The sequence below is a fragment of the Vigna unguiculata genome, chromosome 3, assembly GCF_037176805.1.
Source record: "Vigna unguiculata cultivar grain cowpea cultivar isolate G323 ecotype 2 chromosome 3, ASM3717680v1, whole genome shotgun sequence".
NCBI classification, from domain to species: Eukaryota; Viridiplantae; Streptophyta; class Magnoliopsida; order Fabales; family Fabaceae; genus Vigna; species Vigna unguiculata.
The window spans coordinates 45,559,082-45,571,685 of record NC_140794.1 but is presented as its reverse complement, the minus strand read 5'-3'; the positions used below and the strand labels follow the sequence as shown (position 1 = coordinate 45,571,685).

The following is a 12,604-nucleotide window of genomic DNA, read 5'->3' as shown; positions in this document are numbered from 1 at the left end:
TTTATATAAGTTTCAGCAATTAACTTGGCTAATATTATAAGAAATCTTCAATGAGACGAATTTTAACATAATTTTTCTCTAGCAAAGAGGATATATGATAGATCTTTAGCATTTAGCAAGAAGGGTATGATAGAAGACTATCTCCTAAATTTCAAGTGGTACGAATTCGAGAATAAATTCTGTTTAAGGAAGGTATGATAGAGGATTATCTCTTAAACATGTATAAGAAAATTTTGAGGAAGAACATTTGCAATTCAAAGGATCTATGACAAGGTCGAAGATCAAAACACGTTTCCTTGAAGCTTATAATGTTCTACGAAGGAGGAAACTTAAACAACATGAAGATCATGAGCACATTTAAAAAAGTTGTTAGAAATATGAATGTATGTTTTTATGTTTTTGGATTTTGGGTTTTCTTTTAGAAATTAGTTTATGTTTTTGGGCTTTTTGCTTTTTTTTTTAGAGTTTATAGGTTTTCTTCAACTTATGTGGCTATATATAGAGGTATAAAAAACTAATGTAGGCACTTTTAGTCATATATTGTATTTCATTTCACTAAAGAGAATATTATATTTGTTTTTTACTTAGGCTTCAGGTTCTTATAAAATATTAACATGTGGCGAATATTCACTTGACTTATTAATCTGCTAGATTGTGTCGTCCTTCATTTTTGTTTTATTTCGCATTCTTCTCTTATTTATTTTTATTTTGCCTATGGAAAATTCAAATTCAGAAATAACCGTACTCTTTCCAGGACAGGATCGTATCAAATATTATTGTCATTCGAAAATATCAAACATGTGTTTAAGTATCTTAAATAATTTTCCAACCAAATTCGGGCTCAATTTTGTTCCAAGAGAAAAAAAAATATAAAGTATATCATTCCATTGGTCCTTCATTTTCATAAAGAAATCTCAAGTGATTATTTTTTTTGTCTCAACTAGGTTTCTATTTTGGAAAATTTGTTGCAATTAGGTCCTTTTTTTGTTAGTAATACATTAACAATGTTAATCGTGTGTCATGTGTCATCATATGTTTTTTTTTTATATATATATATTTTAAATGATCATGTGCCAAACTGACATTATGTCACGTGACAAAGAGAGCGACAATGCCTAGGGATGTCACAACAATCCGTACCCGCAGGTATCTGCGGATAAAACATGCATTGGGTAGGAAATGAATATTGTAAATGGATACCCACGGGTAACGGGTACGAGTATTTTTAATACCCGTATGTTAACGGGACGGGTACGAGTATTATAGTATCCGTACTCGCTATACTATAATTTAAATAAGAAAATAAAAGATAAACATGATTAAAATATTAACATATTGATTTTGAATGGGTTATTTTTTGTATCAATTAGTTTTTTTAAAAAATAATTTCTTTGTAAACTTTCATTCAACCATATTTAAATGGGTTATTTGGACTTTATTTAAAATTTATGAATGTTATGTATTGCATTTTATTTGAATTTATGATTAAAATATATTGTTAAATATTTATTTTTATTTGTTTGTAAATACCCGCGGGTACCCGTGGATATCCGTAGATATTAAAAAATTATGCAGGTACCCGCATAACGGATACCCAACGGATATAGATACGGGTACGAGACAAATATTTATTGTATTTTATTTATGAATGTTATGTATTGTATTTTATTTGAATTTACGATTAAAATATATTGTTAAATATTTATTTTTATTTGTTTGTAAATACCCGCGGGTACCCGTGGATATATGTGGTATTAAAAAATTATGCGGGTATCCGCATAACGAATACTCGACGGATATGAGTACGGATACGAGACAAATATTTATCCAACGAGTAGAGTACGAAGAGCTACTACCTCTATCCTACTGGTCCCGTTGACATCCCTAGCAGTGTCACGTGTCACGTGTCACTATTGAATATAAAATTTCTCAATTTAATATATGTATTTGTTATTTTGTCTCTATTTAATCATTACTATTATTTAAGTTTACTGAATTATTTCCTTTTTCTTTAATTTCTAATCCTAAAAATTTGTAATTTATTTTCCCCTTTATTACATAATTATATAACAAGTCTACGTGGATATAAATACTTATATTTCTATCCATTTACTACAATTTGGTACACCTTGTTAACATATATCAGTACGTCATTTTATTCAATTTCAATGGATGTCCCTGGGTTATAAGATTATAAGTATGCACCGAAGAAGAAATATTGATTCTTTTTGAAGAATTATTTGAAAATATTGAGTATCATTTTTTTCATCTCTCAATAACATCATGTTTAAATTTAAAAGTTTTCCCTTTTGTATCTTCATTAAAAGTCTTATGTGCGAAAGCCATAACATCCTTCTCAACTTAACTACTTTACCTTTGATTGCTTGCTTACTTGTATCATACAATAAACTTTTGAATTATAGGGTAAAGTTTGCTTCATCAACATTTTAATTAAGTTATTATCCTCTTTGTGAACACGAATGCTTTGTTGTTGTTGTTTTCCGATGTTAAATTAATGATTGATGAACTATAATAATTACATATTGCAATACCTCATGATCAAATTAGTATTATTTTATTTAACATTGAAATTGTTGTACATGAAATTTTCTCTTAAACATATTTTCATGTAACATATCGGATAATATCAAGTTTGATAAGTGATTTAACTTTAATGGGGATAGACAAATTATTACTAATAAGATAATTTTAAATTGATGATTAAAATCTATGTTGAAATTCAAATCAATTATAAATATATATACAATTTTAGTTTTTTTTTTCAAGATTTTTCACTAGAGGTGAATGATTTTGTAATAAATTATAATAATAATAATAATAATTATTATTATTATTATTATTATTATTATTATTTAATCACACACAAAAATACAAACAAATATAAAAAAATAAAATAAAAATAAGAAGAAATAGTTTTTTTAAATGAACACCCTTTATATACCTTGTGAATTTGCATTCGACAATAAAAAATTGTTCTTAAGTGTATCAATGGTGTCAAAATTTTCTTCACAACATTACATCATTACAATTGGAGCCAATGAATTTTTTTAATATATTTTTTCCTCGTCTTTAATTCACAAAAATGTAAATTAAAAATAATTATTTTTTCCTTTTACCAATTCAAATATTTTTGCTTATTATGGACAAATTTTTGCAAAATGATTATACGAATGAAAAAGAAAAAAAAATTGATTAGCTTATGTATATAGCTTGTAGAAGTTATTTAATTTATAATTTATTTAATTTTTATTTTTAATTTATATAAAAATAGTTTTTGTTCATGAAAAAATAGTTTTTTATATACTTTTTTCTATCCTAAACTGTATAAAAAAGATAGTCTCAAGATATCATTTGTATGATTGAGTCATTTATCTAGTCTTTTCTAATTTATTTGTGTAAATAATGACGGGTCTTGACCAATAATTTTAAAAGAGTCAAAGTAATGCACTCAAAATTTATATTTTCAATTATTATCACGAATACAATAAGAATAATACATAATTTAGTATAATCATAACTATAAAAGAAATCACACATATAATGAATTTTGTTTTTTCATATTCTTAAACTCATTAATAACTAAATCAAAACCAAAATTTCAACTATTTTTTTAACGTAAATAATCATATCGTGGGCGAGAAATTCACCTCCAATTTTATTTCGCAATCTTGTTTTGATAATCTTCATCGTAAAAATTGATCTTTTTATTGTAGTTGTAGAAACACGAAGAATTAAAATAAGATAAATCAAACAATCAATAAAGTAAAATGTCCTTGACTTTCTTAATTTTGTCAAAGGTTGACATAATTCAAGTATGGTTGATAAATTCTTTAAATCTGGATAGTCTAGCCTAGAAAGAAACATTTTAAACCAATTAGATTGAAATTTTCTTGAATGTTTCTCCTCAGGAAAATGATAGTTTTGAAGTTGTATTAAAGTTCTTCTAGTTTTATCTCTTTGACTTATTGGATAATCTCATAATTGAGGATGTTTTTCTGAATCACCTTACAAAGAATTAATATGAAAGTCCTCACCTATAATTCTTTTAACCTTAGTATCTCTCTAATTTAACAATTGGATCACTAATATTATGTTTGAAAATATGTGAAAAAGTTGAATTTATTTTATTTTCATCTCGAATAACTTTTTTTTATCACTTTTTAAAAAATAATGTATTATTTTATTATTCATCAATATACCTATTTTTTTTTTCAAACAAGGTTTAAGACAAAAATATTTTGTTATAATCTAATAAAAAATTTAGAGACATAATTACTAAAAACAATTCATAATAATCAAGCTATGGTTAAAAATTGTTTTTTAAAAAAAACACACAATACACAATTTTTCCTTTTATATATAAAAAATTCATGAGATAAAAAAATCTAACAATTAAATTAATATTTCACAATTAAATACATAAAAGACAATTACCCTTTTATTTTTAAAGAAAATTTTTTTTATTATTTATTAACATTAAATTAAATATTGTACTTTATAAAAAAATTAAATAAAAGATACATAATTTAATTCACCAATTTCCAATACATTATAATATTATATATATATATATATATATATATATATATATATATAATTTAAAAAATGTCAAACATAAAATTTAAAATTTTTCAAACAAATTTGGAAGGGCATTGCCCACCATGTCCTTCTATCCCCGGCCACTACGTGTAAATATATGTCGGAAAACCTAGTTTTTGAAATTACAAAGATCTGACTTTAAGATCTATCTCATGAAAAAAACTTTAGGTTTTGCAAGCAGTGCATATAAATGAACTTGGTGTAATAGCATTTTTTATTTATTTACATTTTACTAAACTTTATATTTTTTAAAAAAGACTCAATATTTTAAAGTTGTTTAGAGATGATATATTGACATATACCGTTACTCACCTTTTTACAAGTTTATTGTTAAATTTTAAGAGTAAAATAAAAGAAAATTAACATTAATGTTGATTTAATAACAAAGAGAAAGTTGAGCCTTTTTTAAAAAAATATAAAGACTACATTATATTAAATATAAATAGAAAAATATATTAAATTGAATCATCAGTATACATACAAAGACTAACCATGCTATTTAACCAAATGAATTATTACAAAGTTTAATAAACTTATTTTCTAACACTCTAAATACCCTCTCCAATAATAATTGACAAAGAATGTTATATTACCTTTCATTTTCTTCTTTCTTCCGAGAGAAAGTAACTCTTCAAACATCATTCTCATAAGCTTACAGATAAAAAAAAATATTATATGCTTTATACTTATTTTTATATTTATAACTAAAGAATGAAACAAGTTAGATTAATAAGTAGATTATATAATAAGTAATAGATAACATAAATTAAAATGGAATGTGTTGGGTGAAATGATAGATTTTAAAAAATCTATAAAATAATTTTTTTACTACAAAAATAAGGTGCATATATAAGCCAAACCATGGTTTAAAATCTCTCTGCAACTCCGTTCATCTACCATGACCCTGCAAGCTGATTCAGCAGCAGCACCACCACCACCTGATTCCGCAACCACAAACAGCGTCGTCCTCAACTTAGAGGAAACCCCTCAACCGCAGCCACAGCCATCGTCTCCGCCTCGTCCACAACCGTCCCGTCCCACGCCTCCGCCAGAACTGCGCCTACCAATATGGTGGCCGGAAGACGGAAATCTCAGCATGGATTGGGTAGAGAACCTGATGTTGTGCTTCGATTGGTGTTCTCGGAATCTCCCTCCGTCGGAGCTACCTTCGGTCCTCCCCGTCAAAGTCTTCGACTCGCTCATCCTCATCGCTTCCAAGATGCTTCACAAGGAACCCAATTGCGTCACCATAGACCCCTTTCGCCCTAGTCCCGACAATAACTCTCCATCTGCCGCCTCCGTCGTTGTCGTCGGTGACGTTCACGGACAACTCCATGATCTTCTCTTCCTTCTCCGAGATGCCGGCTTCCCCTCCCGAGATCGAATCTTTGTCTTCAACGGGGATTACGTGGATCGAGGAGCATGGGGCCTCGAAACCTTCTTGCTGTTGTTGGCTTGGAAGGTAAATCTGTTTGGCAAAAGAGAGCTTTTGTTCTCACCTGATTTATGTAGTTTAAAACCATTTCGTGCATGGTGGAGTTTATGCTGCTAATGTACCGTATCAATTCAGATTTTCAAGTGACTGTAGTTAGTTTTCCAGTTTGTAGATATAGATGATGTTTGTTAATACTTTAAGAGATTAGTCTTTGACTCTTGGACTGAGAATACTTTCACCAAAAATATTTTGATACTCCTGTCCTGATCTTATTTTGCTGAAGTAGAAGATTTTTTTTTTTTTTAATTAAATTTGATTTAGATGCACCAATAGTGTTAAGGTTTTCTTCGCCATCATTCAATTACGCATAGGTATGTGAAGTAAGTTTGTTGACTATGTAAAGATCTTTCCGCTAACAATGCATGGAAATCTCACTCGTTATTCTCCATGAATGAATGGGTTGGAAGTTTTCCAACTTTTAAATAATATTCTCGAATTTGAAGTTTCACTTTTGGATTTTGTGCTTTCTGTTTTTACCGCTTTCCTTGAACAGTCTGGCATGATTCAGTTCAAAAGCTTTTTGTGTATTTGCATTTTGTGGTATCAACATAACAGTTCAAATGATTAATGTGCAGAGTTTAAGTTGATGTAAATTATGCCCTACACTTTGTTTTACGGTTTAGACAGATAGATGGTAATATGCATTGTTTTGATGGTCTTTATTGTTTACTGTTTGTTGAACTGATATAGCTGACTTCATTAATGGGATAAGTTGCTTGCTGTTGAAAGATTTAACTAAATGAAATATGGTCTATTCTGTTATGATCATTGAGGAATGGGGTAATTCCTCTCTCTACTTTTGTGATATTTATGGCACTATAACTCGTCTGTCAGGTATTAATGCCACATAACATATTTCTGCTACGAGGGAATCATGAATCAAAATACTGTACCTCAGTTTATGGTTTTGAGAAAGAAGTAATGGTAAAGTATGGTGATAAAGGTAAGCACGTGTACCGGAAATGTTTGGGGTGCTTTGAAGGTCTTCCTTTGGCTTCTATTATAGCAGGGTGTGTATACACGGCTCATGGAGGACTTTTCCGCAGTGTAACTGTGACGCCGTCAAAGAGGTTTAAAGGAAAGAAGAACCGTAAGATTAATGTCAATCATGATAGCAAAATTCTATCTCTTGGTTCCTTGGAAGAATTGTCTAAGGCTCGACGATCAGTTCTTGATCCTCCTTGGGAAGGTCAAAATTTGATTCCTGGCGATGTTTTGTGGTCTGATCCATCAAAAACCCCGGGTCTTGCTCCAAATAAAGAAAGAGGCATAGGCTTGTTGTGGGGTCCTGATTGTACTGAAGAATTTTTGAAGAAGTACCAACTAAAGGTAACAAAATAAGTTACTCTTATGTTATGGTGATGTGTTTGATTGTCTTTGTGGATTATATCAAATCATTATGTTAATTCCTTAAGAAGTTATTTGTAGTAAATTTTATCAGATCATATTTTCTGAGTAAATAATTGTTTGTTGGACATTGATATTTTGAGCGCACATCATCATTTACCAACTTCAGAGTTTTGGTTGATTTATAACATGATTGTATTGTTTATCTAGGGAAAAAGGAAATAAAACTCAATTCGTTAGACATTGATAGCTATTGTTTTAGTAAACTTTCTGACAAGTGGGGAGATAAAAAGAGCAAAACCCAAAATGTAAAAGCAAGTTGTTAGATCAGGATTTGGGACCTTGGTTGGCTGGTCCATTTGCTTTTATTTGCTGTACTAGCCAAATATGGTACTATTACTGATTGTACCATAGGGTATTTGATGCAGTCCAGGGATTCAATTAGGTTTAGATTACATGGAAAGTTAGAAATTATGAAAATAGGTTAGGTAGGTAGAAGGGTTAACAATTAAAATTGTGTTCCGACTCAAAATTGCATGAGCTTATGCATTTAGCTGTTCAATTGCAATCAAACTTGTTTCTGAGCTCAGGTAAATTCGAGTACGCGAGGGTGGAAAATTTTAGTCCAAAACAATGCAATGCAGGGTCATTTTGAGTCATTCTTTTATAGAACAGAGTTTTTGGGATTTTCTTATCTTCCTTGTCTTTACATCTGTTGCTTACTGGTACCTGTTCTGCTCATTGTTGCTGCTTGCTGCTTGGGCTTCCTCTTATGACTGCTGCTTGCTCTGTGAACAAAGAGTTCAAAGTTGACTGATTCACTAAGCAACATGAGAGCCGTGACACTAAATCGCATTGGACTATTTCTTTTACATTAGGATTTTCTTATTTTTGGACCTCGCACATTACAGGGGACTAATGATAGTTTTGGCCCAATGGTTTCAACAATAGACCTTATACAAATTTTTACTCTTAGAATAAAACTTACACTGGCGTCCTACAAACTTGTAACATAAATCAAATTAATTAAAAAAATTAAAATCCAAAATATTTTGGAAACTGAAATATAATATTTTAATTAAGATATTTTAAATTTTGTATTTTAACTTAATAGCAAAAAGCTAGCAACCTTCCTCTCTAGTGTGTTGTCTGATATTAATTTTCATCTAAAATGTGATGTGTTGTGCATGTATGATACAAACAATTGTGATGAAATTTCTGTATTGTATAGTTTCTATTATACATCAGTTTTTAATAAGTAAATTCTTATGAGTTTACAGGTTAATTTTACCGGTCTGAGTTTATGGAGACTCTACTAGTTTATGTAAACTCATGTTTGACAACCTTGGGTGGGATGTAGGGTTTGTGTAACAGGACTTCACCTCTTTGGTGACAATTCAGATTTGATCAGAATGAATTATAATTCTAATTTGTGCACAAAAGGAAAAATATACTCCTAGGGAAAAGAACAACAAGAGATAGTTTTCCAATACATTAGTTCTCTCGACTGCTGTTTTCATTCTGTTGAAGTTACATAAAAGATATTTACAATAACTTCTACACAAACTGTTTTTCAATAACTTCTACACGAGTTATTGTTCTGATTTGTTTTGCGGACTTTCATAGCTAGTCCATTCGGCAAACTCATTTTGACATCTATCAACAATGACCCAGTGGTAGCTCTTTTCTATTTGAAACGGTTTCACACATCTATCATTATTCGGTTTGCACTTTAATCCCAGCTTATAGGTAGTCCTTTCTGTAGTCTAACTCATTGAAAAAAATGTTGTTGAGACTTCAGCACAAGAGAACATATTTGCTTCAAATTCAAGCTTTATTCAGTATCTAGCTAAATTATGATTTAGGCTGCTTGTTTATGTGAGCAATCAGGTGTACATGTTACTCTGATCCTTAATGTTGAATAAACTACAAAATAGCTAAATGCTCTCAGTGCTTCGCCTACTGTTTTGTCGTGGTTCTGTAATGTTTTTTGTTTTATTGTTTATAATTATTGCTGATGTATGGATGGTCACTCATATTTTTAATTTTCAGTTGATCATCAGATCACATGAAGGCCCTGATGCTAGGGAGAAAAGGGATGGTCTAGATGGAATGGATGAAGGTTACACCATTGACCATACTGTAGATTCTGGAAAGCTGGTCACTGTGTTTAGTGCTCCAGATTACCCACAGTTTCAGGTTGGTTATTAATTATCTTGGCTCAGGATTACTCCAAAATGTTTTCCTTAAATAGCAGAGCATTTTACTGCAACCCTACACAGATTTTACTGATTTAAAATCTTGGTTTTGGGCATGGGAGGGTGTATGTGTGAAAGGATAGCATCATTCATGTATTAAGTGGATGAGCATATAAAATAACATACGTCACTGGTCAGTTGCTGTTCTGCTTTTTAAATGCTGACTTTATTTGTATGATATAGATAAGTAGGGAAAACAACTTGTCTAGGATTCAATTAATAGTGTGAGTGGGTCTTGACACAATGGTGAGTGTTCACTGCGTTGTGACTTCATTGCCCCCGGTTTTAGTTGTGGAAGCAATCTTTTCTATGTGATAAGGCTGCATTTAATTAAGGATCTCTATCTGCATGAGCTATGAATAATCTCTTGTACTTTCCTGTTTTAATTCTGTCAAGCAATAAGTTATAACTAAATCAACACATTTCTCTGTTAAATGTTGGAGTTTCTTATCGTGAGAATTATTTTTCCTTCAGGCAACAGAGCAGAGGTATAACAACAAAGGTTCCTATGTTGTCCTTGAACCCCCGAATTTTGACAATCCTATATTTCATGGATTTTCAGCAGTTACTCCCAGGCCGAAGGTAAAGAATTCTTAACTCCTCTCAATATCATTGAATATATGATCATCCTGATGGGTAATGATCTTAATTCTTGGATTAATGGGTTAAAATTGCATTATAACTCCAATTTGTATTATAAAATTTGTGCAAAGTTAATAATCGTATTCTTGATCTGTGGGACAGGTACATGCCTATTACGATTACGAAGAGGTGATAGACTCCGATGAAGAATTGGACTTAGCATCCATGGTAACTTCCTGAGGATTTTTTCTGCTGTGAATGTCAAAAAGTTTTCAATTTGTAAAATTTGTATGGTTATTTTTTGAGATTATCAGCCTCTATCATTAACTTATATAATTGTTAATTATATATCCGATTTATTATGTTTGTGAAATCAATTGCCCCCAACAGTAGTTACTGAACAGTTCAGTATGACAACTGTAAATTGTCAAAGAAACTCTGCAGGTTCTCAATCCAATGCATGTTTTCAGTTAGTTTTCTTCGGTATCAGTTCTTTCTTTCAGAAACTTACAAGAGTTTGTCTTCTTTGGTTGTTTATACCCATATTGTTTTACTAATAGTAGTTTAAGGCTGTGTTCGAGAGAAACTAGCTAAAAGTTGAAACCCTAAGTGAAAGCTGATAATTGAAAATTGTGAAACTAATTTATTATATCAGTAGTGTTTGGTAAAATTGTTTATTAAAGTAATTGATGAATTTTATTTGCGAAGAAATGGTTATTGATTAAATCCAATTAAATATACTTTCTCTGTCCTAAAATCATTGCAATTTTAGCTTTTAAGAATTTCAAATGTGTCGCTGTTTCTAATTTTCAATAAAATAACAATTTTCTCCTAATTATTTTCTAATTTAAATTACATTAATGTTTGCTGTAACATATGAGTGCAATCTTTTTATTGAGAAGTGAAGTTATTTTTAAATTTGTTTAAAAAGGGGCATTTATTAATGTAAGAAAAACGTTAAAAATGTAATCATTTTGGTACTAGAACAGTAATAAATCTAGTTTTATTTAATAAAAATTAAATTGCTTACATTAGTTTATTTTTATAGTTTTGATAAAAGAAAATTATATGTATATAAGCGTATAATAATATAAATTTATAATAACATTTATGCTTTTTTTTCTCAAATTAGTTACACTAAAATTTATTCACCCGCAATAAAAATAAAAGCAAACAAAAGATTATAGATATAATGTATTGAATTTAAAATAATTTATAATATTCTATTTTAATTAATGATTAGGGAAAAATTTAAATAAATAAAATAAGTAATATTGTTCAATAAAATCTTAACATGAATTGAGATTACAAAATATTAAATTTATCGCAATTTTAAAAATCATGTGGAGTTGGCAAGTTCGATTTGGCCGGAAATCAATCTAACTTGAAAACCTGTCAACAACAAACGAAATTTAATTTACGTTTGAACAGTTAATTAAAAAAATAGAAATTTTTATTACACTGTTTTTAAGATTAATTTTTAAGAAGATTTAAAAATTGGTATAAGTAATTTTATAATTATTTTTCTCATAAAATATATGATTTAGTCGTTTTTATCAATTTACTTTTTTACATCTTATGTTGTTATAATTTGATACGATATTAATTTAATAATTTTATTTTGTACGTAAATATGGTATTGCTAATAAATATTATTGTATTTTAACAAAGTTTAAAATATGTATTATGGTATATTTAACTTAGACTTTTTAAGTTTATTTTGAATGTAAAAGATCTATGTTATATTCAGTTTTTAAAGTTAAAATATTATATTTTTTTATTAATATTTTATACATTAGTTTATTATTATTATTATTATTATTATCATTATTTTAGTAATGTTAATTTGACTATGTTTGAATCAATAAGGTTTGAATTACATATTTTTAAATTATTTACTTTTGACACTATTACCCATCGAAAATATTATCTATAAGTTAATTAAGTTTTTAATGACTAGTTTAAAATTCATATAACGGTGTAAAATTCTTTAACACAGACAATAAAAAAAATACACTTTTTGATAATATATTTTTTAGTAATATGATTTTTAGAATATTTTTTTATCATGATAATATAAATTAAATTTTTTTAAAAAATATTTCGTTTCATTCAATCATTTTGTGGAAATTAGAAACAAATGTTAAAGGATCCTTGTGACGGAGATCTTTTCATCATTGAGTTGTTTAGTACAATAATTTATCGAAACAAAATCCTATGCTTAAAATATATATTTTATAATACATTTTTCTACTTTTAATGACTTATAATTTTATGTAATAAGATTCACTAAATTCAAATA

At 28.8% G+C, this 12,604-nt stretch overlaps 1 protein-coding gene across 1 annotated transcript; it reads left to right on the top strand.

Moving 5' to 3' along the window:
• The first annotated feature begins 5,488 nt into the window (after window positions 1-5,488).
• PP7 (serine/threonine phosphatase 7) lies at window positions 5,489-10,775 on the top strand. Its single transcript, XM_028061188.2, has 5 exons — window positions 5,489-6,082; window positions 6,950-7,444; window positions 9,515-9,661; window positions 10,195-10,302; window positions 10,465-10,775. Exons 1-5 carry the CDS (start codon window positions 5,519-5,521, stop codon window positions 10,540-10,542), a joined length of 1,392 nt encoding a protein of 463 aa, XP_027916989.1. The 5' UTR covers window positions 5,489-5,518; the 3' UTR covers window positions 10,543-10,775.
• The last annotated feature ends 1,829 nt before the right edge of the window (window positions 10,776-12,604 follow it).